Raw genomic sequence first — 24,813 nt, 5'->3', positions numbered from 1 at the left:
AGATAAACAACCTAAAAGAATTTGGGGCAAAGCTTATGAAATAGCAAATCAAAAGGGAAAAAAGTACCGAGTCCAATAAATATAGGAAAAGATGTTCATATACACTAGTAGGCTGGTGAAGATACGCTGAAATAGCACAACATCACTCTTGACCTATCAGGCAGCAAAAACAGCTTCTACCCAGTACTGGTGACCATGTTGAGAAATGAGCTCTGACTTCCTTGCTATTGGGGATGAATTGCTACAAGTGTTTTTGAAAGTAACGTGGTAAAATCTACAAAAGGTAAAATAAATCTTTTGGCACGAGAATCCCACTTGTGTTACTTTATAATACAGAAATGAAAGTGCCAGAATATAAAGATAAACAAACAAGGAAGTTGGTCATAGCATGGCCTCCAAGGACATACTTGAATCATCATCTGCAAAGCAGTGGTTAAATAAATTATGGTCCAATCATACTATGCAATATCATGGAGGTGGTGGCTTCGTGTCTGGATCTCCCTGAGTCTCTGTATACAAGCAGACAGAGCAACTAGGTAGAAAAACTAAAAATTCATGGACAACCTTTACAACAAAATCAGACGACAAGATAGTCCGTGAACCCAAAATGTAAGTAGATAGGAACAAACCACCAGTAACCATAAGCCTGTGTTGCATCCACATCTGTGCTGGAGAACACAGAGGAAAACAAGGACTTTCTTGATGGATGTGAGTAAAGCAGAAGGAAACCAGCAGCAGGTAGTTTGGAGGGGTGGGGTATGTATTTGAGAATAGCGGCTGAAACTGGGAAGGATTTGCCTTCTCTAAGAGCAGGTAAATTCAAGGGGCCTGCAGTAAAATCAGGAGAGGTTGGGGAAATCTGAGCCTATGTATACACTGGGAACCAACCAACCAGTTTTTCCTTCAAGAAGAGGGCCCAGTTCTCAGAAGACACAGCTGGGAATAGAATCAAATACAAGCAAGATAGAGATAATAGCAAAGAAGAAAAGAGAAGGTTCAGGTAAAAGTTGGGGGAAGGAACAAGAGAATCAGGAAATCTTGGAAAGCAACACGATGCTAAAACAATAGAAGAGGAAGCCCTGTGGAAAATTCAGGGGGAAAATCCTGAATGCATCACCCTCTCAAGGTCAGAAAAACTAATTTTACTGAGAAATGAGGAACAAAAGAATATCCACTTTAAATCACAGTCAAAGTCACCACAATAAAGAAAAGAGAATAAGGAGCAGAATACCATTCCTACAGAAATGAAAGCATGACAGAAAGACACACCCACAAAATAGATCAAAACTGTAACACACTCTTTCAAAATAAGCTAAAAAACATTAAGAGAATGACATAAGACATGGGAGGAAAAGATACATCTGAATTTTCAAAAACTTAAAAATGATGCCACGGAACTCAGGAAAGAATTAGAAGTAAAAGAAAAATCATTTCAGAAATGAAGATTAGACTGAGGGAATAGAGGAGCAAGTGAATGAGACATTTTATACACTGAGAAAAATAGAACCTGAAAAGGGGGAAGAGTTTTAAATCAAGGAAAAAAATGAAGAGTTAAAAAGGATTCAAGAGAAATTGATAAATATGGAAGATAGGCAAAGATTGACCATAGAGATAATAGAAGTCTCTGAAGAAGATAATCAAATCAAAGGACCAGAACAAATAATAAAACATTAAAGAAAACATCCCTGAAATAAAAAGATTCAAAAGAATATACCATGTACCTGAGAAACTGACCCAAAACAATAAATACCAAGACATAGTCTAGTAAAATTACAGGATTTTGAAGAATTAAAAAAAAAAAAACCACCACCCCCCCTTTGGACTTCTAGACGAAAAAAGCAAGTGACTGAAGAAAGAACAAAAATTAAATTATCATCAGACTCTATAATAACAGTAGTTTATGCCAAAATAAAATTGAGTAATATGTTCTTGTAGCCAAGGGGGAAAATGTGAACCAAAGATTTTATATCCAAAAAAACTGACTTTCAACTATAAAAAGCATGGGCACACTATTAAAAGCATGGATGAATGCAGGGAATACTGTTTCCATGAGCCCATCCTGAGGCATCTACCAGACAGTGAGATTTAGACCAAATGTAAGAACTAGTGGCAAATAGATGCATGACTTTACTTCTGGACTCTCCATTCTGTTCCACTGGTCTGTATGTCTGTCCTATGTCAGTGCCAAACTGTTTTGATTATTGTAGCTTTGTAGTTAGTTTTGAGATCAGGAAGTATAAGTCCTCCAGTTTGGTTTTGGAAATTATGATGTATCACTGTATTTTTCTTCATGTTTCTTGTTCTTGGATTCCAACAATGAACACTAGGAGTTTCAGAAAGAAAAGAGAAAACAGAAGGAAGGCAATTACTAATGAAATAATGGTCCCAGAACTGAAAGACATGAATCTGCAGGTTGAGAGGGCCCACACAGTACCCAGCAAAATGGGTGGAGAAAGATCCACACAGAGAATGCCATGGTGAAACATTAGATCGTTTAGTACCTAAAAGGGATGGGGCAAACCAGCTCACATGGAAAGGCTCAGGAATGAGAAAGGCATCCACTTGCTCAATCATAGCACACATGGAGGCTAAGAGACAGGAGCAAAGCCTGGAAACATCTGAAGGAAAAAGGGATACAGCTAGAATTCTAAATGCAAGCATGCTCTCCCTTAACAGTGGAGGTGGGGTACAGACATTTCCATCAATGTGAGGTGGCGCCTTCCCAGGAAAGCACTGGAAGATGTGCTCCACCAAAAGGAGGGAATAAAATTAGGAAGAGGGAACAGGGGCTCCACCACAGGCTAGATAATAAAGGGCACCCCTGGGATGATGGGGAAGGGAGATCCCAGGACGGCAGTGGGCTTGGCAGCCATAGACTGCAGTAGGATAGGAGGCTCCAAGAGGGATGCTTCAAGGGCAGGAAGGAAACCAAGAGGTCTATGAACATATCAAGAGATTCACATAAGCATGTGTTCTGCAATATGGATGCAAAGACCATAAAATCCAACTGGAAGAATTGAAAATGGTTGCCTCTGGGGAGGGAGAATTGGGGGTGGGCTGGGCGGGTCAGGGGTCTGCTCTTTGTCTTCATAAGCCATCTAGAACTATTTGACCTATATTTGTGTCTAAGTTGGATGAAGAATCATCTTTTTATATGAAAAAAGTAGTGGCAAGCATTAAATATATAGTTATTTGTAAAACTATGACTAATGAGAGCTACAGTGGGAGAGAACGTGTAAGTTATATGCTCTGATAATGTCAGTCTAGCACAACTATTTTTAAATGAGGGAATAATAGAGACAGCAGATGCAAAAAAAAAAAAAAAGAATTGTGAACTGTTTTCAGTAATGGTTGGGCAGGTGGTATTATTATGCTATTCTGAGGCTGTTGTGTACGTATTGTGGAAGAAAGCCAATGAATCATTGTAGTATATCCCAATTCCATCATCTTCTGTGTCCTTGAAAACTAGGATTTTTAATATGCAATAAAGGTATACGTATAAATATAACATAGAAGAAGTTACATAAAAACACTGCAGTGTGAATTTGAATTCGATGTATTCATAACCTAGTTCTCTGTCCACTGAAAGGCCTAGGAAGAATGACCAACCCTGTAGCAATGACAGTGAAGCTTCCTGGTACCTTGTGTTCTTGTGATACAATTTACCACTAAAAGAAAAAAGACTTTGTGGAAAAATACTAATTTCAGGACTGGGCAGGAAAGATGCAAGATAAGTTTTGAATAACTTGTCATACCAGATACAAAGGAAGTTATCAAAGACCACTGGTCTCATGTCAAAAGGACCCAGGAGCCAACCTAAGAGGTTCCCACTGGCCACAGATGGGACAGATGAGTTAAGTAAGAATGAAAATAGAAGTGAATTTAAAACCGTCAAATACTTTTAAATCTATGAGTCCATTTTGATACTTTTAAAAATTAATTGGTCGTGTTTAGTAGATACAAGAGAACAAATTTATTATCTTAAAAATTAGTAAATAGGGACTTCCCTGGTGGTCCAGTGGTTAAGAATCTGCCTTCCAATGCAGGGGATGCAGGTTCGATCCCTGATCGGGAAACTAAGATCCCATATGCTGCAGGACAACTAGAGAGTCCACACACCGCAAAGAAGAGTCCACACTGCAACCAAGACCTGACGTGGCCAAAGAAATAAATATATTTTTTAACTAGTAAATAAAAGGGAAAAGATCAAACATCTGCTGTTACTGTGTGAACTGAACCTACCAACCAAATAATATGAGAGGAAGCATTTCTTTATTTTAAAAAAATTCCAACTAGTGATGTAAAAGTTGGTAGAACCAAGAATATCACCATTTTGCAACCCCCCATGAACTAATGGATCTAGGCACTGAGCATCAATGACTCCCAACAGCATAAAAAGAGAGATAACCAGACATAATGTGCTTCCTGATGAGAGAGCCCATGACACATGACCTCTAGTCTTGCCAAAGAGATTGAACCTGAGTCTGATCAAGCCTCTGGATCCAACTTTCAAATTTCAGGAAACACAAAGGACAGTGGAACATGCTAAAGCTTCCGTGTGCAGGAAATCAGCAAATCCAGACTCTGGGAAACTTTCCAGGTCAAACGCCCCAGGTGCTTCAATAGATACATTGTAATATTTGTTAAAAACGGGTGGAGGGAGGCCTGAATATTAAAAGTGAATTAAAAGATATAAATTTTAAAAATGGGTAAGACTGAACCGTAGAGTCTAGGGATGCACACTTAGGTAAAAAAAACATAAATGCAAAGCAGTGCTTGCGATAAAACTCAGAGTAGTAATTACTTTTGGAGGGAGGGTGGGGGCTGTGGGTAGGATGGGGTCTACGGAGGGGCTTCTAGGTGCCTGAGAAAATTCTGTTCCTTGATCTGAGTACTAGGTACAAGGGTGTTGGCTTTATTATAATTCACAAGCTATGCATTTATTTTGCATGGTTTTCTGTATCTGTATATAATAAAAACAAAAAGTTAAGAGAATGAAGGGGCTTCTCTGGTGGCGCAGTGGTTAAGAATCCACCTGACAATGCAGGGGACACAGGTTCAAGCCCTGTTCGGGGAAGATCCCACTTGCCGCGGAGCAACTAAGCCCGTGCACCACAACTACTGAGCCTGCGCTCTAGAGCCCGCGAGACACAACTACTGAAGCCCGTGCGCCTAGAGCCCACACTCAACCAAAGAAGCCACTGCAATAAGAAGCCCGTGCACCCCAATGAAGAGTAGCCCCTGCTCAACGCAACTAAAGAAAGGCTGCGCACAGCAACGCAGACCCAACACAGCCAAAAATAAAGAAATATATAAATAAATTTATTTTTAAAAAAAGAGAATAAAGGAGAATCCTATTAAGAATATAAGTATAAAATAGAAGTTTAAGTGGAAAAAACAGGTTGCAGAATTATTCAATATATTTACTTTATGATTCATTATTTATGAAAAATAGGGTAGAGGGCACTAATACCCTCTGAAAGGTAATCATCCAGGTGTAATTGTTGTTACCTTGATAGGGATAGATACTTTACTATTTCTTTGTGATGTTTGATTAATAGGGGAAAATTTATTAATAATAATAAATATATATATAGTTTGTTTTACTTTTTACTTTGAAATCATTCCAAACTGACAAAAGAGTCACATGTAAAATACAAAGACCTCCTGTACATCACTGACCCAGATTCATACTCATTGATTATTAAAAGTTTGCCTCATTTGCTCACTCTCTCTATATTTGACAATTAGTTGCAAACATCATGTCCCTTTACCTCTAAATGCACCTCCAACTATCTCCTAAAAACAAGTATATATTATATACATAATTTTAAAATATGGACATATATAATTATTAGCCTTGAAAATGTGCAGGGATTTTATATCAAATTAGATAAAGTATATGAAAATACTACTTTAAACTGTAAAGAATTATTATTAAGAAATGTATGTCTCTTTTCCACTTGATATGCCTTAAGGTAATTGAAGTTTAAAGAAATTAGCCATTATTGGATTGCATCTCCCTATAACACAAAATTGCCATCCTTTTCAGTATACGCTCTAAGCTTAATTATAGTTTAATCTGTTAAATTTTCAATTACTCATGAATTTGACATTAAGGAAATTTGACATACGAAGTTCTGGAAGGTAGCAGAACTTTGAAGAATGCTGCCACACCTCTATCCCATCAGCTGCAAAGTGGTAAATTGACAGAAGCACCTGGTCTGGCTTTTTTTTTTTTTTTTTAAGGTGGTGCTCAAATCCAATGTACAGGGGAATATAATAATAAAAACTGATTCTTCGAAAAGGGAAGAGCTCATTTGGAAGAACTTTAAAACACATTTATAAACAATTTGTGGACCATATCAGCTTTTATAGAGAAGAGTGAAACCTTCTATAAATAGTATGTAGATAGTTTGAAAATCTCAGTAGCGCCTTTCAAGATTTTCACATCTGGGTTTGGTCTATTTTTGTGCATGATGTGGGTATCTTGCCAGAAAATACAGGGCCTGTTTTTATACTTTGCAGTAAATTAAGTTTCAGTCGATGCAAATTATTTGACGAGCTAGTCACTTCCAGAGGCACAATAAAAATACTAGTTTCTGAAACGTTTGTGCTAAAATTACAGCCCCATTGAAATATACGAACTCTGACCGTAGGCCTATAAAATTGGCCCCTAGGTTTGCATTTATAAATAAGGAAGAATTAGCACCTTGGCGTGCCCTGATGTAAGATTTCCCTATGCCACGCTTCCCTGCATTCTAAAAACAAAGTTCTTTTTCTTTAGAATTTAATTGACTATTTGGGATCATAAACTAGATACCATTCTACTATAGTCTGTCAGGTAGAGGAAATACAATGCGCTGGAGTTTACTGTAAGCGGACGGGACGTTCTTCTGGGGGATGCAGTTTGGAGATGCTCCGAGGGCAAGGTGGCTTCTCCCCCGGAGCAGCGCGGTGTTACGGTCCCCGTCTCGCCCGCAGGTGAGCGAGATGGAGGTGAACGGGCAGTTCGAGTCGGTGTGCGAGTCGGTGTTCAGCGAGCTGGAGTCACAGGCAGTGGAGGCCCTGGACCTGCCGATGCCCGGCTGCTTCCGCATGCGGAGCCACAGCTACGTGCGCGCCATCGAGAAGGGCTGCTCGCAGGACGACGAGTGCGTGTCGCTGAGGTCTTCCTCCCCGCCGCGTACCACCACCACCGTGAGGACCATCCAGAGCAGCACGGGTGAGTGGGCAGAGCTGGCCCCGCGCCCGGGGGGCGGCACGACTGCCCCCAGACACTGCACGTGGTCCCCTCGCTGTTATCACACGGTCACCCTTCACCAAACCCCACCCACAGCCCTCGAGGCAGCGCGCCTGCTTCCCTGCCCGCCTCTATCCCCAGCCTCCTCCGGCCACATCCACGCACCCGCTTCTTCCTCTATCTCCATCTCTGGTATCAACAGAGGAGACTGCAACTGTGGGACCAAGACGGATGGCACAGGGGGAAGATCTTCCCAAAACACCCACACAACATCCTAGGACCAGCACACTCATCCCACCCAACTCCTACTCTCTGTCATCAGGCCCTGCCTTTTAGGGGTGTGACCCCTCCAGGAATCAGACACCCTGACTGTTGAGCATCACAGAGTTGGAAAGCTTTTTAAATTCCAAGAGATCCACAAAATGACTCTCCCCAAAGACCTGAAGTACCACTGTGAGAAAATAAGAAACGGATGATGCAGTAATACTGATTGTACACTTTATGAGTTTTCTTTCCTTATAACAGAAGGCAGATTTATTTCACCATTTTAAAACCTCCTAACTATACGCATACAGAGCCTCCTTTTCCCTCTAAACTGAGTTCAGGTTTATGCTGCTACGCTGTCTTTTGATCTGATTTTAGTCAGAGAGTCACAGAAGAGCTTAACTGGTTACCATGACACTGGACCTACATAGTAGGAACATAGCCACGGATTGTGTGTGACAGTGTACGTGTGTTTTATGGGTTTTGGGGGTGCTTTTTTTTCATAACATCTGGGTCCAAGAAGAAAATCCCCTCCATAGTTAACTAGTTTTAACTTTGATGGAATTCAGCATTACTCCAATAAAGACTAATGCTACAAAAAGATCATCAAACCAAGAGTCAAGATAAATAAGGATAAATTAATTAGAAGGAGGAGTCTGTGCTAGACTATTGTATTATTCAGTTTTTGTTCTAGGTGCCTCAAATGTAATTATCATTCAGCCTAGAACTTTTGCAGGCTTGAGAATTAATAGGTTCTCAAACCTGAATTAAAATCCTACTAACTAGAGAGACGGGGTTGAGTTAGAATTTGCAAATAACCATTAGAGGTGAAACAATAGGCATTCCTTCCGGACCAATGCAAATTGGGATCTCAGGATTAGGGGAAAGATGCTTCTAGACGTTACCCTGGCTCAGCAGCCCCTCCAGAGCCCAGCAGCTCTGGCCCTGGCTGGCTGTCTCCCACCAGAGATGGGGGGTGTGCATTCCTGCACACTAGGAAATTTCACAGGAACAGCCCAGACGAGGTTACTAAGTTAAATAAGGTTGATTCAGAAAATGAACACATTTTTTAATTCATTCATGGGCATATTTATGTGTGTTTACATTTGTGCACTAAGTGTGGCTTGAAGGTCTGCCTGCGCCTCTAGCTTCCTCACTGTGTCTTTGGTGTTTCCTTGTTTCCCTGACCCTACTTCCAACTCCCCCGCAGTGCTCTTCCGTGTCTGGTCCGTTCTCTGTATAGCGGCCTCATCACCCGCCAGCTACTCTTCTGTGCTGTAGTTACTCCTTAAACATGCAAAATGCAGATCCTTGCCCAGAAGGGCCGAGGGAAGGAAAAGGGCTGCTGGCTCACCTCCACCTACACCACCCCTGCAGGGAGCAGTGTTGGGGGTAGAGTGACAAGGACTCCAGAATGGCTGTTTTCAGATCAACTAAGAGGCGTTTGTGTTTCGTCCTTTAAGAGACAGCTTACTTACTCTTTGTACTGTGCTTTTCACCCCAAATGCGCTATTCTGACCTTCCTAAGACCCTTCCCAGCTGCTCTGGGGGTTTGCAGAGTCCAAACAATAAAAATCCAGGTAAAATCCAGGTGGCCAGTTACATCGGAATTTCAGATCAATAGTGAATACTTCTGTAGTGTAAGTATATCCCAAATATTGCATGGGACCTACTTATACGACAGAATTATCTGTAGTGTCTGCAGTGTTTGCTAAATCTGACAAGACTATCAGAGAAGGAAGTGAGCAAGGCCTGGGAGGGCGTCCTGTGCTCTTCCATTTAGAATGTAAATTAAGGGACTTCCCTGGTGGCACAGTGCTTAAGAATCCTCCTGCCAATGCAGGGGACAGGGGTTCCATCCCTGGTCAGGAAAGATCCCACATGCTGCAGAGCAACTAAGCCCGTGTGCCACAACTACTGAGCCTGCGCTCTAGAGCCCTAGAGCCACAACTACTGAGCCTACGTGCCACAACTGCTGAAGCTCGCGCACCTAGAGCCCATGCTCCGCGACAAGAGAAGCCACCGCAATGAGAAGCCCACGCACCGCAACGAAGAGTAGCCCCCGCTCGCCACAACTAGAGAAAGCCCATGTGCAGCAATGAAGACCCAACACAGCCAAAAAAATAAAATAAAATAGAATGTAAATTAAATTGGAGGGGCTTTTAGCCAGAGGCCCTATGTGGGAGAACAGCCAAATAATAAAAGAAATAAATGAAAACACCACCAAGGTGACAGCGACTGCTCCATCTTGGGCGCCACGTGCCTTGTCCTAAGTCCTGGACCCTGTCCACCTGCAGCCGTCTATATGGGAAGGCTCCAGGCTTGGCTGCAGCCGTAGGGGGTTAGGGTCAGGAAGATGTCACAGGGAACGGTGAAGCATAAAAGATCAGATTTTTGTACAGGGCAGCCGGTGACCTTACCCCTCCTCATCCAAGTCAACATTATGATATATCATTTTTACAGTTGGGGAAAAGTAAGCAAACAATTTAAGGGCTAAATATTACAGGAGTTTCTAAGTAAGGCCTTTAGAATTCTAATACCACTTTTCACAATTTCTCTATGCCATGAATTGGTTCTTTTTAAAAAGTCGCTTTAGGATATAATAAGATTCTGTGCCCTTCGTTCTACTGCTCTCATAATTCCTGGGCTTCCTCCTTACCCCTCTTCCTTCTCTCTCTCTCTCACACACACACACACAATTTTCCCTTTCTCTGTCACGTGATGTCAGTACCATCATATTTTCTTCTACTGGTTTCCTTCCATAGAATATCTACTTTCTCATAGGACCTACTAATTTTTGAAAGCGTGCGCTCATCTGTGTTAATCAGGAACTGACTTTGCTCTAATTTTAACCATTTCCCCACGTACACAGGTCAAATTTACATCCGTGTTGGGACATGAGGTAGATTTCTCCTTTGCTCATTATTCTTGGGACATTTACAACAGATTCCATTTGTCTTAAACTTCGCTTTGCCTGAAAAAACAATGCTTCATTTTTGTCGAATGCAGTTAACAGCTATACCTTTTCTCCCCAGGACAGCACACATTCTGAGTCTTTGATTTTTGTGTCAGCCCATTTTGAATTGTTCAAATTTTCAACAAAATAGACTATTAAGCTTTTCTCCTCCAGCCTTGTCCATTCTTTATATGAGCAAAATGACACCACCGACAAAGGTCCACAACAGTGTCTGCTGCCACGTGGGAGAATCAGGAAGATGGGCTTGGCTCTAAATGGCCCTAAGGAGCCCCTAGTAAAATGATCAAGGATTAACGGAGCCTTGGGGACCAACCAGGAGCTGAGTTAGGGAGTGATTTATAGTTATGCTTCTTTTGGTTCATGGACTTTTCGGTTTATCTAACTATGATCCAGTCCTGTGTTATCTCAGTATATCATCTGCTTCAAGCACGCAGATAATCTCTCCATCTAATAGATTCAGCAAGTTTTTATATAATCACTGCACCTGGGACTATTTGGTGAGGATTAGAGCTACTGTAGGAAAGTAAAAATTTTAAGAGGACAGTTAGCCTTATGACTGTGGGAAAACAAGCACCCTTACCTCAATCGTCTGAATATTTTAGGTGAAAGTAGAAGTTGGTGCTAGAAACAGACCCAGACCTCCACTTCGGAGTGTTGGATTCGACTGGCGTCCTTGTGGAATATGCAAATGCAATTGTACGCGTTTAAGGATGAGGTTTCTTTTTTACTTCCTACACTAAGCATCCAGGATCTATCAAAGGCATTACCACATTGCAGCTAGACTTCAATATGGTGACATCAGGGGCCTGGATAAGCAAAAATAGTGTATCATCATCAATGGATCTACTCATACAGACACACACGTGGTCAGCAGAGACAAAAGGCATCGTTTGTAGTTGTTACCCAGCAAGTAGTAGGCAGGAGGGTCAGTGGGTATGGACAGAGGGAGATTTTTTAAATAAGCACGTATTGCTTTTCATGATTTTGAAAGCCAATATAATATTTGAATTAAAATAATACTCTGACAGAAATAGGCAGACTATCATGATATATGGTCTTCTCTGGTCTTTTAAGAAGTTTTCACTTTGAAACTACAAGTTTTTGAAGGAAGCTTTATGTAGCAATAATATAATACTTATAAAGAGTAAGTATATGCCTCCCTGTTGCTCCTCGAGTTTGGCCTGTGTGCTATATTCTTTTATTAGGGGAAGCTCTTAGAAATGGATGGGGTTGAACTGGTCTCCTGTTCTTAATGGAGTCCCCAGAAAGGGCAGCGAGGGCCCAGGACAGAGCGTCACCCTGGCGAGCAGCCAGGCCCTCCAGCAGGGAGTCAACACACTTTGCCCTCTTGAGTGTGGCTTGGGGCCGCGGTGATCACAGCACATTTTCCAGTTTCATTTTTCTAACAAGAGAGATCACATTTTTCTTTAAATAGAGACACGCTCTTCCATAATCTTAACCTCACACACTTTCCCAGCTCCAGATACAGAAGCAGTTACCTTTTTGAGCACCTGAGGTCGGGGCTAACGTCCCAGGAGTTCTCACAGGTTTGGGTCATCACACCCAGGCAGCCATCGCATCTAGAAGACCACACCAAACCTACCTCCCAGCATCCTACACTCCAATCCCATACAGCCTGCTTCCCCCCCGCCCACCCCCAGCAACAGCAACAAACCCTAAACACACAAGATCTTAAGCAGAATAACATTAAGGTAGTAATTTACATTTATAACACACATGCTAGGCATTCAATAATGGAGGAAAAAAAGGTAAGAGGAGATGCAGAAAAATACTTGTTTTACTCCGATATAATTGACATATTACATTGTGTAAGTTTAAGTAACTGTGATTTAAAAAACTCCCAACAAACAAAAGTCCAGACCAGAGGGATTCACAGGCGAATTCTATCAAACATTTACAGAAGAGTTAACACCTATCCTTCTGAAACTATTCCAGAAAACTGCAGAGGAAGGAACACCCCCAAGCTCATTCTATGAGGTCACCATCACCCGGATGCTAAAACTGGACAGATACCACACTGTGTACGTTTAAGTTGTAGAAATGAGTTGATCTGATTCATTCATATGATTAGCACCACAGTGTTAGCTAACACCTCCATCACAGCACATAATTATCACCTCTTTTCTGTGGTGAGAACATTTAAGACCTAGTCTCTCAGCGACTTTGAATGTAATACAGTATTGTTGACTATGATCACGGTTCTGTGCATTCGATCTCCAGAACTTATTCAAGTGGAAGTTTGTTCTTTTGACCACTGTCTTCCCCTTTGCCCCATCCTCCCGCCCCTAGTAAACACCACTCTACTCTCTGTTTCTAAGAGTGCAGCTTTTTGAGATTCCACATATAAGTGAGATTATGCAGTATTTCTTTTTCTCTGACTTATTTCACTTAACATAATGCCCTCAAGGTCCACCCATGTTGTCACAAATGGCAGGGTTTCCTCCTTTTTGTGGCTGAATAATGTTCCATTGTATATCTATATACCACATCTTCATCCATCCATCCCTCCATGCACACTTATGTTGTTTCCATATCTTGGCTATTATGAATAATGCTGCAGTAATTAGCAAAAAAAAAAAATACTTAAGTACCTCACAAACTCCATACTCAACAACTGTTTGGGGACTTCCCTGGTGGTCCAGTGGTAAAGAATCCACCTTCCAATGCAGGGGACGTTGGTTCGATCCCTGATCAGGGAACTAAGATCCCACATGCCGTGGGGCAACAAAGCCCACGTGCCACAACTACTGAGCCCTCGCACCACAACTAGAGAGAAGCCCACGTGCCTCAGCTAAGACCCAATGCAGCCAAAAATAAATAAATAAAAAATAAATAATTAAAAAGTTTGGATAATCAAGGTGACTTTCCCAGGGAAATAGCGTTGCTGTTAAAATAAGTTGAATGATAAAATATTAGCAATAGAAACTTCTATATCATCCAGTCCAGGGGTCTGAAACTACAGCCTATGAGCCAAATCTAACCTGCTGCCTATTTTTGTAAATAAAATTTTATGGGCACAAAATCACATCCATTTGCTGACACATTGTCTGTGTGTTGCTCCAGAGACCGTATGGTACAGAAAGCCAAAGATGTTTACGCTCTGGCCCTTTACCGAAAGAGGCTGCCACCCCTGATCTAATCCACAAACCCATTTTAAGGTAGGAAAACTAAGGCCCAAAGTGGTGGGCTCCGAGCTGGAGGCAAAGTCAGAATAAAACCCCAGGTGAGCCATAGCCCTTTGCTTGTTCGAGCTTCAGCTCTGCAAATTCACAGAGAATCCTTAGAGTTCAGAGGAAGCTCGCTTCTTTCTAACAGGCGCAAAGTTAATTAACAGGTTGTTTTTATAAAGCAATGAGGGAAAAGTTCAGAAGTCCAAAGGACAGACAGCAATTTTTTTAAACAAAGAGCCTTTCTTTTCTATTCAAGATAAGAACAAGTAATAAATTTCAGATCTTGCCTGGACTGGTTCCTTGTCCCTCTGCTTATGAGGCTCCCTTCCTTGAATTTCTCCAAACATCCAAGTAGAATTGTGGAGATGTCCACTTCCTCCCATCTTAGAAGGCCTAGACCAAAAAAAAAAAAAAAGGCAAGATTTGTAGTACAACTTATGCCTCTTGTGAGGCAACTGCTCTGTTTTTTATATCTGAGAAAACTGACAGTGACGACTTTTGGAAGAATTTTGGTTATAACCTTTCTTCTTTGGGGCCCTTAAGGTGACATTCTTCTGCACTCTAAGTAGAAATATTATGAAGTCATAAAATGCAAAAGTCCTGTCGACACTGAGGAAGACAGAGGGTCTGAAGAGTGTCTTCTGCTTTCATCTCCTCCAGTGGTTTTGCTGCATATAAATCACCTCTCGGGGGTGTGGAGAAAAGGAAACCCTCTGACACTGTTGGTGGGAAGGTAAACTGGTGTAGCCACTATGGAGAACAGTATGGAGGTTCCTCAAAAAACTAAAAATAGAGTTGCCACATGATCCAGCAATCCCACTCCTGGGCATACACCCAGACAAAGCTATAATTTAAAAAGATGCATGCACCCCTATGTTCATAGCGGCACTATTCACAATAGCCAAGACATGGAAACAACCTAAATGTCCATAGACAGATGAATGGATAAAAAAGACATAGTATATATATATATACAATGGAATACTACTCAGCCATAAATAAAGAATGAAATAATGCCATTTGCAGCAACATGGAATGAGTTAGAGATTATCATACTAAGCGACGTAAATCAGACCAAGAAAGACAAATACCATATGATATCACTTATATGTGGAATCTAAAATATAACACAAATGAACTTACATAAGAAACAGAAACAGACTCACAGACGTAGAGAACAGTCTTGTGGTTGCCAAGGGGGCCAGGGGGGGTCGGGGGAAGGATGAATTGGGAGTTTGGGATTAGCAGATGCAAACCATTTTATATGGAGTGGATGAACAACAAGGTCCTACTGCAGAGCACAGGGAACTCTATTCAATACCCTGTAATAAACCATAATGGAAAAGAATATATATATATATATATATATATATATATATATATATGAATCACTTTGCTGTACAGCAGAAATTAACATTGTTAAATCAACTATAGTTCAATAAAATAATTTTTTTAAAAAATCCCTCTCATATAACTGATTCACTTTGTTATAAAGCAGAAACACACCATTGTAAAACAATTATACTCCAATAAAAATGTTAAAAAAAAAAATCACCTCTCAGGACCAAAGTGCCAAGCCTAGAGGTATCGTGCACCGTAGACAGCCCCAAATCTGCCTTTGCGCATCGGAGAGGTTGTCACAGGACCAATAGCGATGGGGCCCCAGGGTCTTCCGGCCTTTAGCGTTGTTGTGAGGTTCAAATGAGATCATTAATAAGGAAGCACTATGTAAATTACACATCAGAACGCCTCTACCTTGACTTTAATTTTAATCTCTCAATCTCACTTAGTTTAATAATAATGATAATGGCTAATCTTGGAGCGCGTACACCTTGACAAGCATTATGAACCAGTTGCATAGATTATCTTGGGTAACCCTCACAAATACTCTATGACATGTATGGGATATGATATCATCGTTTTCATCATGCAGGAAAAAATATTAAGGCTTAGCGAGTTTAAACAGCTGGACCAAGCTAGTCAGTGACAGAACGGGCTCTTAAATTCTCTTTACCCATCAATAAATGCTTAGTAAAGTATAGTAAACCCTGAACTAATTTATTACAAATCTGTCTACAGAATGAGAGGCCCAGGAACTCTTTTCTTTCATTTTTCTTCCCACAAATATTCATTTAGTTCCTGCCATGTTTGAAACCTGTGTTTTCCATTAAAATTTCTGAAAATCCCTCTTTAAAAGAAACTGTTTTGATCACATATTAGTGACACGGTTTTTCATGCTGGTTTGTCTAACCCTGGAATATCTGTTTAAAGTGAAATTAAAGATGAAAAAAGAAAGAGAAATGACAATGAATTTTTTAAAAAGCCTCAAAGAAGAAAATACTCTTTGGGTTTAAAATTTCATATTATACTTGGTCATTTTGACATGAAGGTGGATTTAAAAGATCAAATATCCAACCCTTGATCTAGTTATAGTGCTGTCAGACAGCACTGAATGGAAAAAAGAATTTTTACCAATTCACGTGTAAAGTAAGCAGGTAGTAAAGTCTGTGTTGTGGCTGATGAAATCATCAGAAGTCTCTACCTTGCACTCAGTAAAAAAATACTATGATAATTTAACCCTGATCTGGCTGGTCTCTTAGCTGGGTTGAGCATATTCACAACCCAGTTACCAAGGTCAATCAGAAAACACAAATTAGAAAATCAGACTTCTTTCATGTGAATATGGGAAATTTCTCAAAAAAATTAATGACCTGACAACACAGAACCTAAAAGTTCGCTTTTTTCTCTTTCTGACACCTCCGTAGACACTGTCTTGTAATGGAATATGTGAACATATTTAAAAGCCTTCAGTAAGTCCAACATTGTCTGATCCAATTAGTATTGAACTTTAACAAATACAGTAAAATGATAGTAACTAAAAACCATATGTGTGATTAATGCTAGCACTTGGACAACCCTACACAGCTCCAGCTAGTAAATAAATCCAAGAGCCAAGGTTTTGTATTTCTCTCTGTTCCTCTTGCCATTGACTTTCTGTCAAGCATTCAGGGTAACCCTTTACTGCTGCCAAGTGTCCTTACTTAAAAAAGAGAGAAGATCAAGATGAATAGTACCATGATTTTACTATATTAGCAATTATATAAGAAATAGTCTTATATTTCTCGTAATGAGAAAGCAATGATCATGTCACTATTAACACTGAAAGTTTTCTTTGCCATCTGCTGGTGTCCTACTGACATGTAAATTCCACCAGCATACAAGATAACTTTTTCTTTTTTACCCTTTTCTTTTTAGTGCCATTTTTTAAACTGAAGTATAGTTGATTTACAATGTTGTGTTAATTTCTGCAGTACAGCAAAGAGACTCAGTTATACACATGTACACATTCTTTTTCATATTCTTTTCCATGATGGTTTATCACAGGATATTGAATATAGTTCCCTGTGCTATGCAGTAGGACCTTGCTATTTACCCATTCTTTTTTTTTTCTTTTTATTTAATAGTTTGCTTCTACCAACCCCAAACTCCCACTCCATCCCTCCCCCTCCTCTCTCCCTTGGCAACCTCAAGTCTGTTCTCTATGTCTGTGAGTCTGTTTCTGTTTCACAGATAAGTTCACTTGTGCCATATTTTAGATTCCACATATACGTGATATCATATGGTATTTGTCTTTCTCTTTCTGACTTATCTCACTTAGTATGATCATCTCTAGCTGTATCCATGTTGCGGCTCTTTTTTACGCTTTTCTCTTAATTATCAGTATTACTGAGAATACTCATAACTTCTAATTTAACTTGCAGAAGAAAATAACTAGTCTAAATTATCTCTAAAAAATACAAAAAACTGTCAAAATTTAATTAGTGTTTACCCCTACAATATTTTTTCAGTTTTATGGTTTCAAGGGGATATGTAATATTATTAAAATTAACTTTGCTGAACCAGTTTTATACTTTACAGGTATATCCCTGACAAAGAATATCAGATCTGATGAAATCAAAAGCTCACTCTGAATTTCTGAGTAGGATTACCGTCCTTTGCCTCTTAAAATCCAACCTTGAATTGCCTTTTCATCTGATATCCTTTTCCCATTACATACTTTCCCCCACAATTAAATTATATAATTTAAGAAAATCAGTGAGTCCACGTCATGCACTGCTTTGCCTCTAAAATATCTTATTCTCTTCCAAAATGTTTGATGACGGCCAGAGAATTATGACGAGATATGAAATGTTGGCTTTCATCATTTTCAAGGAACTTCTTTCCATCATCTTTTATTTTTAACTTTTTGTTTAGAAATAATTATGTATTTACAGGAAATTACAAAGATAGTACAGAAGTCGCTTATACCCCTCACTCAGTCTACCCCAATGGTTACATCGTAGATAACAATACAATATCAAAACCAGGAAATTGACTTCGGCACAATGTAGATGGGTAGTTATCACAAGCGCAGATTCTTGCAACTACCACTGCACTCGAGATACAGAACCATACCATCACGACAAAGATCTACTCTTGTCCACATTTTACCACTTTGAATCAAGTATAGAAACCTAACCTCCCTACAAGTCCCTTTGCCTTCTCTCACTTATAATTGTCTTAAATATTTTCTCTACATACATTGAGAGCCACATCACACAACGTTATACTTTTTGCTTCAGACGTCAAATATAATGTACAAAAGATCGGAGGCAAGAGAAAGTCTATTGTAGTTACCCATATTTTTTTGCCAAATTGCCAAGTTTGGGAAATTTTCAGCCATTATTTCGATGACCGCTTTTTCATCCCCACCCCCCTTCTCCCATCCTTCTGGGACTCCTGTGACCCAGGAGCCACGACTTCTTCAATGCGTGGTTTGAGCAGAGTTTCCTTCGAAGAGGACATGCGTGGGCTGGCACTATCCTTTTTAAATCTCTATTAAACGACTTCTTCTGCCTGGCAAACGTCGAAACAATTCTTTCCACACACAGAGATGCCCCACCTAACGTGACCCAACTTTCACACAGGGGCGACCACCCAAAATTACATTTCACTCTGCACCCTGTGCTCAATGCCGTATCACTGTCAGAGTCCAGTATCCTCCTCCCCAGTCCTGTCCAAATACTTTTTCTCACCATTCTGCAAACTATGGGATAAATTGTACACTCTTTAAAAATACTCAACTACTCAAAGCAAACACTCAACAATCTTGATTGAGAAAAAGGTGAAGACAAAAAATGCTCAAGGACAGCATATCCATTGTCCTTCAAACCATCTAGGATGACTTTAGCGGCATTTGTCACAGTGGCATTTTAATAAAGCACAGCGTGTCTTAAAAAGTAGTGCAAACGCCAGACATTCTCTGTTTATTTAGCCTTTGGAATTGCCATGTGTTTGCTCAAGTCAGATGGCAGCTACATCAATATCTTTTCCAGTTTTATTGACAGCACATTTACTGTATCCCATTAAATAAAAAGAATGTTTAAAGAAGCTTTCTTTTCAGAATTCCCTGGCTGTCCGGTGGTTAGGTCTCCATGCTCTCACTGCCGAGGGCCCAGGTTCAATCCCTGTTTGGGGAACTAAGATCCCACAAGCCGTGTAGCACAGCCAAAAAAAATAAAATAAAGTTAACAAAAAAGAAACTTTCTTTTCATTTAAAAATTAGTTACCTGATACAGCCACTATGGAAAACAGTATGGAGTATCATCAAAAAATTAAAAATATAACTACCATATGATCTAGCAATTCCATTTCTGGGTATTTTTCCAAAGAAAATAAAAACACTAATTCAAAAAGATGTATGCTGGGACTTCCCTGGTGGTGCAGTGGTTAAGAATCTGCCTCCAATGCAGGGGACACAGGTTCGAGCCCTGGTCCAGGAAGATCCCACATGCCGCGGAGCAACTAAACCCATGCACCACAACTACTGAGCCTGTGCTCTGGATCCTGTGAGCCACAACTACTGAGCCCACGTGCCACAACCACTGAAGCCTGCACACCTAGAGCCCATGCTCTGCAACAAGAGAAGCCACCGCAATGAGAAGACTGTGCACCGCAGTGAAGAGTAGGCCCTGCTCATCGCAACTACAGAAAGCCCTGCGCAGCAACGAAGACCCAACGCAGCCAAAAATAAACAAAAATAAAATAAATAAATTTTTAAAAAAACAAAAACAAAAAGATATATGCACACCTATGTTCATTGCAGCACTATTTACAATAGCCAAAATATGGAAGCACACTAAGTGTCCGTCAACAGATAAATGGATAAAGGAGATGTGCTGTACACACGTGTGATGGAATATTACTCAGCCATAAAAAAGAATGAAATCTTGCAATTTGCAACAACAAGGATGGATCTAGAGGGTATTATGCTTAGTGAAATGTCAGACAGAGAAAGACAAATACTGTATGATTTCACTTATATGTGGAATCTAGATAGCAAATTAACAAACAGAAAAAGGCTCCCAGATGCAGAGAACAAAGAGATGGCTGCCAAAGGGAAGTGGAGTGAGGGGATGAGTAAAATAAGTGAGGGAGATTGAGGCACAAACTTCCAGTTATAAAATAAATAAGTCACAGGACGTAATGTACAACATAGGAAATATAGTCAATATTGTAGTAACTTTACATGGTGACAATTGGTAACTAGACGTGTGATGATCATTTTGTAATATATAAAAATATCAAATCGCTATGTTGTACACCTGAAACTAATAGAATCTTGTAAGTCAATTATACTTCAATTAAAATTTTTCTTCTTTTGTAACTAAGGTAATAAAAAGTTCAAAATAAGAAAATTTTAAATAATAAAATCAAAATGAGTTACCTAAAATATAAATAGCTGTCTATCAGAAAAAAAGAAAACCACGTTCCACAAGTCCTTAGTACTTTCTTAATTGCTTAAATCAAAAGAATGCAAGCTTTTAACTTGGGCCTTCGGCAGTCTTGAGGTCTCTACTAGTCTTACATGGTATAAGGTCTTGTTAGTACCTTGTGACCCAAACTATAGGTTAAAAAGTTTAAATACCACTTAATTTATCGCTTTGCACCTGTTCAACAATTAGCCTTCAAAACACAAAGCTACAGTTCTCACATACAAGATTTTCCCCATCAATATTTGTTGATAGTTGATTGATAGGTGCAAATGTAAGATTTCCTCAGGAAATTTTCTACTTCACTGAATTCTCTAAGTTTCTGCGATGACTCCGACATCTATACAGAAGCAGAAAGTTCTTTACTTTTTCCTCATGCACCTGAAAATAAACCAGTTCATTTTAGAAAGAGTGGGATGGTCACATGTCTCCCGCACACCATCTTGAGAAACAAAGTTTCAATCATTTTTTATTTGGGGAAAGGACTTCCCAAAATGGGTGAAATAGTGAGACTCAAGGAGACTGGTAAATGTTAACTTCTGCAAATAAAGGCTTCCGTTTATTCTTAGGCTTTTAGTTTCTACTTTATGTTCTTTCCCCACCTTGTCCTAGCCAAAGCCCCATGGAGGTTACACCCCTACCTCTTCCCTCTCTTATCTGTAAATTTAAAAATTATACTAATATTATTAGCCTCAGTCCTGACCTGGCCTCAAATCTCTGTTTAACCCATGAATAGCTGAATAAGGGGGACTTCATGGAATGCTGATCCCATCTCTGGAATAAATTTTAAACTATGAGAAAATCTATAAAAGATTTGTATCAACATGGATTCCTTTTTTTCTAGCTTTCTCTTAAAATGCATGTTATTATTCAGCCCCCAAAGTACTGAAGTACCGTGAAAGGCCAGAAAAAATACTGATAAGCCCTAAAGGTGCTAAGAACATGGAATTTCTTCCTTATTTTGAATCTCCATTAAAAACCAAAAAACAGCAAAACTCCCACTCTTTGCACCCATCCAAGCCATAAGATACAACCCAAGCGGTGTGTTGAAATCTCTAAAAACTTTTTGAATGTTATTATTTTTGATCTCTACTTCCCTTCAATGAAACTGTTCTGCAGAAACAATCTGACACAGAGAAAATTTTATAAAGATGTTCACCACAACATTATTTATGATGGTGAAAGATTTGAACCACCTTTGTTGGTGGTGAACATTTGTCTAACGGTAGGGAAACGTTAGGTAAATTATGGAACATTCACTTCAATGAATTATTATGCCAACCATAAAAAGTATATTTAGAAAGAGCTTATGATAATATTCAGGGGAAGAACTTCTGATATTATATCAGGCTAGAAATCTACAGTACATTGAAGCACTGTCCAAAATTGTGTGTTTGTATATGGGTTGTGTACACACAAACCTGCATACATAGTGCAGAACTATGTTAAGAAATTGCAACCAGGAAAAAAAAAAACTGGGAGGAAATAAATGCACTAGAATGTTAAACAGTGATTACCTTTGCTATTGGAGCCAAAGATGGTGTGGGTTTTTCTTTTTTTATATATATAAATTTATTTATTTATTTTTGGCTGTGTTGGGTCTTCACTGATGCACTTGGGCTTTCTCTAGTTGCGGCGAGTGGGGGCTATGTTCGTTGCAGTGTGTGGGCTTCTCGTTGCAGTGGCTTCTTTTGTTGCGGAACACGGGTTCTAGGTGCGCGGGCTTCAGTGGTTTGGGCTCACAGGCTCAGTAGTTGTGGCGCACGGGCTTAGTTGCTCCACGGCATGTGGGATCTTCCCGGACCAGGGCTTGAACCCGTGCTCCCTGCATGGGCAGGAAGATTCTTAACCACTGCGCCACCAGGGAAGCCCTGGGGTTTTCTTTATACTTTATTTTCCAAATATTCTGCAGTGGGCATGTTTTACTTTCATAATACAGAAAATGAATTTTATTTTTAAAACAGAAATAGCTAACATTTCAGGGTTAGGGCTCCATTTGGAACACTAAATTAAATTTTAAAATTAAATTAAACCCTAAATTAAATTTTTGAAGGATCCTTTGCTTTGTCTTCCCCACCTCATAGGGGTAGCAAGTGAGTTTTCTATAAATTTTGTAGTTTTTCTTTTTTGCCTTCAGATGTCAGAAGCAGTTCATTTGCAAACAGCAGTTGCAGGTGGTCTTCGAAGAGAAGGGCGTTTAGGACAAAGGCCTAAAGCTACATAAAACCAGCTTAAGGGGTCTTTGGAAGCGTAAATCCATGCCTTTGTAGTTCTTATGCTGACAGAGCTAAACGCTCAGAGGCACGCTGTCAGCTTTTACCTGTGTTCCAGCCAGAAAAGCTCCCCAAGCAATTATGGGGAGAGAAGAGGTTTCTGCCACCACCACGATCTAACACAGCAGAGGAGGCCACCCGTGTTTTTAGAAAGGCGAGAACTCTTTAGAAAGTAGAAACAGTGAAGTGCTGGATGGAATTGTGCAGAGTCCCGGAAGATATTCATCATCCTTATTCATTAAGAAAGAAAGTGATGTTGACAAATTTACACCAAAAAAGAATTAAGAACTCTTGCTTCATGAGAAGTGTCAAAGCCACAAGACAAAGGCCAGTGCTCTGGGGGATTCCTGTGACCCTCGGCACAGCACTCTGCTGGCTGTGGAAATGAACATCACTGGGCTCATTGGTGGATTCATCACAGCATCTGCCTTTTCCTTTCCCAAACCCTTTCCTTTGTCTACACCTCCTCTTTTCATTATTCTTTTTCCAGAGAGAACTCAAAATCACTTGGCCTTTTCTCACCCATTCCAACAACTCAAGGGGAAACTTTAGGAAAGGTGAATATTGCCATGCTAACCAATTCTCTCCCTTCTCACCTATGTTCTCCTGGAACTCTGTTTAAGGGAACACGGCACGAATGAGGTCCAGAAACAAGCAGTTGAGTTCCCTTCGTTCACATGGTCACAGGGCTTTGGACAAAACTATTAATACTGTGGGCTGGCGATTCCCAATCATTATTGTGTAGAACACGTTAATTACATCAGAAGCATTGTGAAGCCTTCATCTAGGGAGTGAAAGAGATAACTCTGCTGTTATCTACTGAATTTTAAAACCTGTATACATTAATTAATACCTTTCAACCTGGTAGTAGATCTATATAGCGTTCCAGCTGAATACATGAAACAGGAGGATTTTAACCAGATGACGAGTGGACGAAGCTTACTTCCTGCCTGTGCTTTACAAGTCCGCCATGATCTTTAACGATAACTGTATGTGTTCATTTGCAGCCTTCCTTCTGGGCTTGTACCTCCACCCACCTATTTACAGCCTCTGGTTGTTTGAAAACCAGTGGACTCTTTGAACCTGTGTGTCGTTTGTAACAGTCCATTCCAAATACACTCCTCCGGGTTTCAATTACATAATAGGGAAGCCCTAAACCATCTTAGAAAATCACACATGGTTTTGTTTTGCTTCCAAAGAAAGACTTAATAGGATTACATTACAGAACAAGACACCCACACTTCTCTCCCCTCAAACTGGTTCTGAATCAAAATTACGGATTTTTTTTTTTAAAGAGCAAGGGGAGATTAAGAAACTTGTGGTCCTTGGATAAAGTTCTTTCTTAAGGAGCTATTTCTGATGTTAATACACCTCCAGAAGCACTTGGACGATTCAGAATAGGGCAGAATCTTCATAGTGTCCCCGCCTGCTGGCCTTTTTCTGTGTAACTCAGAATGGTAAATCATCGTCAAAACCTTTTATTTTTGGATGCCCCATATGCCCGTTTTCTCTCTTTCCAAATAGTCTGACGAAAAGGCACAAGCAAATAACTAAAGCCTTAATGAAATAGGCATATTGATCAATTCTGCTTCCTGGGCACTTCCTGGGAATGTGCCTGGAGCAAATGTGGACCTGTGGATGCCCACTAAACATCGGCAGGATGCCAGGCTTCCTGTATGCTCTGTTTCCCAGGCAGCTCTTTGTATATTGCACGTGTCACGCTGCGTGTCAGAGGAAGAACCACCAAATATTTATGTACTGAAGGTTATGATCAAGTGAAAGACGAAAAGCAAACTCTGAGTTTTGCGAATAAAAATGTGAGCGAAAACATAATTATCAATTCGCTGCTCAATTCTCCCTCCACAGAGCATGTTCTACCGCATACCATATGCCTTCATTTTATCCCCAAAGGCAATCTGCACAGCCTCATACTTCTAACTCCTAACAAGCTACTGGAAAATTTACTCGTCTCACCTTTTCAGCTAAAGCCTCCCCCAGCTTGACAAATCTTTCCAATGACTGCATAACCCTCGATTGTCTGAACTTATGTGTC

At 40.1% G+C, this 24,813-nt stretch overlaps 1 protein-coding gene across 16 annotated transcripts in view; it reads left to right on the top strand.

Annotated features, from left to right (window-relative positions):
* Positions 1–24,813, top strand: part of DLGAP1 (DLG associated protein 1) — a gene marked incomplete at both ends in the record, with an annotated part of 319,449 nt that overhangs the window by 150,331 nt on the left and 144,305 nt on the right. For all 16 annotated transcript variants that reach the window (XM_082852573.1, XM_082852574.1, XM_082852565.1 and 13 more), the window contains one exon: positions 6,985–7,225. In XM_082852573.1, the coding sequence (XP_082708699.1) occupies positions 6,985–7,225 (241 nt within the window). The remainder of the gene's footprint in view (positions 1–6,984; positions 7,226–24,813) is intronic.

This window comes from Leucopleurus acutus (genome assembly GCF_964270905.1).
Source record: "Leucopleurus acutus genome assembly, chromosome: 13".
NCBI lineage: Eukaryota > Metazoa > Chordata > Mammalia > Artiodactyla > Delphinidae > Leucopleurus > Leucopleurus acutus.
This window is presented reverse-complemented; position numbering and strand designations above follow the sequence as displayed.